Source organism: Stegastes partitus, unplaced genomic scaffold (genome assembly GCF_000690725.1).
Source record: "Stegastes partitus isolate 25-593 unplaced genomic scaffold, Stegastes_partitus-1.0.2 Scaffold2711, whole genome shotgun sequence".
Classification (NCBI taxonomy): Eukaryota; Metazoa; Chordata; class Actinopteri; family Pomacentridae; genus Stegastes; species Stegastes partitus.
The window spans coordinates 1-2,900 of NW_007580442.1; the positions used below are offsets into that span (position 1 = coordinate 1).

A 2,900-nucleotide genomic window follows, 5' to 3' on the forward strand; every position below is an offset into this window, starting at 1 on the left:
CACTTGCCTCGATGCGGCGCCGGGCCTCCTCCACCGGTACCGTGTTGTGGCCCCGGTGCTCCTCCGTCACGCAGTCCTGACAGACGCAGCAGCCGTCGGCGCAGCAGAACAGCTCCAGCGGCCACTTGTGGCTCTCGCAGGTCCGACGCTCGATGTCCCTCAGCGGCTCCACCAGACGGTGGTTCTGGAACTTGGGGTTCTCCAGGTGAGGCCGGAGGTGGGCCTCGCAGTACGACACCAGGCAGGTGAGGCAGGACTTCTGGGCCCTGCAGGGGCTCTCGATGCAGGAGTCGCACACCACATCATCGGGGCCCAGCGGCTCCTCCTTCACCTCCTCTTCTTTGGGCTCCTCGTCCTCCTTCTTGTCGTCCTCGGACTCCTTCAGGTCTTCTTGGATCTTGGTCTCCTCGGCCGCCTTCGGGTCCTGGTTCTGCTTCTCTTTGCTGCTGATCACAGGGGCCTCGGGGGCCTCGGGGGCCTCGGGGGCCCCGTTCTGTTTCTTCACACACTCTGGACATCCCTTGTCTCCGTCGACTCCGCTCAGCTCACCTGAGCAGCTGCCGCACAGCTGTTTGGATTTGGGAGCTGCTTCCTCTGCTGCTGTATCTGCCATGATTCCTCTGCAAACCGCTGCTGCGTCTGAGTGCCGGCAGTTCCTGGATCCCACTGAAGAGCCTGCGAAGCCACACCTAGATGCTGTGGACGTCAGCTCACAGTTTCAGCCTCCCGCCCCTTCAGCAGTGCAACACCCCCGCACACAATCAGACACGAAGCCGCAGGGTGGAGCTCCGGCGCTGAGCACAACACTGAGGTGTAGGGTTGCACTCCCTCACAGGCTCTGTGTTTAAACATGAACTGAAACTTACAAGTTCTGCAATCAGTAAACAGCATCTCGCCTGTTTGTACTCACCCTCTGATGAAGTCAGCGCCTGCATTGTTCCTCCGAATGATCAGACAGTCCAGATAGAAACTGAGGAAGTCATTCCTGCAGCCTTTTGTCTGCTCACCTGCTTCCTATCTCACATGCAAATAAGTGGAAAGTCCAGAACAAAATGCAAACAGGGGCTGGATCGGGCCTGAGAGCAGAAGCTGCCACCAAGCGTCCACAGATTCACTCTGATCTGGACAAAAGGTTCTTCCCCAAAAATGAAAAAAAAAAACACTGAACTGACATTTGGTTGCATGTTTGTGAGGTCACATGACACATCACATGAATCATGAGCCAATCAGATCTGACCTCACTGCTCTTAGTGGTCAAATAAACTTTGCAATTTGTCTGTCACGTTCTCTGCAACAGTAAAAACATTCATCTATTGGTGGGAAAGCTCTAAGAAAAGCAATCAGAAGAAGGGAAATTATGAGAAAAAGAGGCAAAATGTGAGGAAACTATTGAGTGTACAGCAGAGAAAGAACAGAACAAACTAATGAGGGTGGCACCTCCCCTATAAACACAGTTTGGCTCCGACACCGTGAGCTGTAAACTTTATCAAACTGCCTCCATTGTTTTTGTGTTTCCATGCACTGTTGTGTGACATCATGAGACGAGTGTACGGCTGCAAACAGTGACCGTCTGTTTACTCTATGTGGTAACTTATGGACTCTTCAGCGTGTAAACAGAATGCTCTTTAACATTTAACACACTGAGCCCAAGCTAACGTATTCTGATCTGTTTTTGTGACGAAGCAGCAGAAATCTAAACGACGCTGAGTCACAGAAAACCAGAAATACTAGAAAGCAGATCCGGCTGCGTCGTTTCGGGGATCTGGTTTGACTATATTTGTCATTTGGGATCAAAACTCGGCTGTTTTGACGCAGAATTTCGAGCATTTCATGTTTTCAGGCCACAAAAAAACACCTCACATGTGAAGGCCTTCAGGGATCAGTATCACTAGAAATAAAACTCCTACAGTCGTGATATTCGTTGAGGACGCAGACAGAATAGTTCTCAGCAGATTTAATATTCAAATGGATCCAGCAGAGGACTAATTATTAATCACTGGCCCTTAAAAATGAGGAAAAAAATGTGCAAAATTTTCAAACAACAGTCGTATGGGGCCACAGAAAGTTCCTCTAAGTGTACATATATAAGGATAGATCCGAATTTTCTACTAAAAATTCACCAACTTTTGATTCTCTAACATCAGCAGGATTTAATGTGAGGCAGGTTTGGTGAGACAAGGTTCCAGTTTTCTTTCATTCTGACAAAACGTGACTCGTTCAAAGAGGTTTACGATGAGAAGGCAACACGAACTGGACACTAAAACCACCAGAGACATGCAAATAAACGACGCATAATGACTCTTTTGCATTTTCCTCTGCTGCCTTCAGAGCGGCGCTGATCTCCTGCTTCACTTTTCTCGGCGTCGTCACGTCGCGTTTCGTGAGATTTATTGTGATGTCTGTTGAATAATCATCGGCTTCTCTGTTCAGAGTGTCTGCATCGAGAGAAATAAGCCGCATGCGTTGTTAAATCTCAACGTGAAGACAGTATGTTGGGAGCAGCGTGTGACTTATCTAACAACAACAAATAGACCCCATGGACACCGGTTCTACCAGAGTCCACATCAACATCTAGTCAATACAACAAACAAAGTGGAGTCTTATCTTGCCATACTTGCCACAGATCAATTCTGTTGATGTTAGACGCTTCAAAAGTTGGTGAAACGTCGACCAAAGACTGTATTTTTAGTAGGAAATATGGATCCACCCATATATATGTACACTTATAGGAACTTATTGAGGCCACAACACCACCATTCATTGCAAATTTTTTCCACTTTCAAGGACCAATAATTAAGAATTTGTCTTCTGCAGGAGCCGATCAATCGTTTGGATCAATGACAAACTATTCTGTCTGTGTCTTCATGAGATTTTATGGCTGTGGGAGTTTTGTTTCTGGA

At 47.9% G+C, this 2,900-nt stretch overlaps 1 protein-coding gene across 1 annotated transcript; it reads right to left on the reverse strand.

Annotated features, from left to right (window-relative positions):
- Positions 1-7: 7 nt before the first annotated feature.
- LOC103375622 (tripartite motif-containing protein 16-like) lies at positions 8-1,096 on the reverse strand (the record flags this gene model as incomplete). The annotated part of the gene is made up of 2 exons (XM_008305940.1): positions 911-1,096; positions 8-838 (listed from the first exon to the last, which is right to left on the reverse strand). A coding segment is annotated over exon 2 (606 nt), but the record flags the coding sequence as incomplete, so codon positions are not given.
- Positions 1,097-2,900: the final 1,804 nt, after the last annotated feature.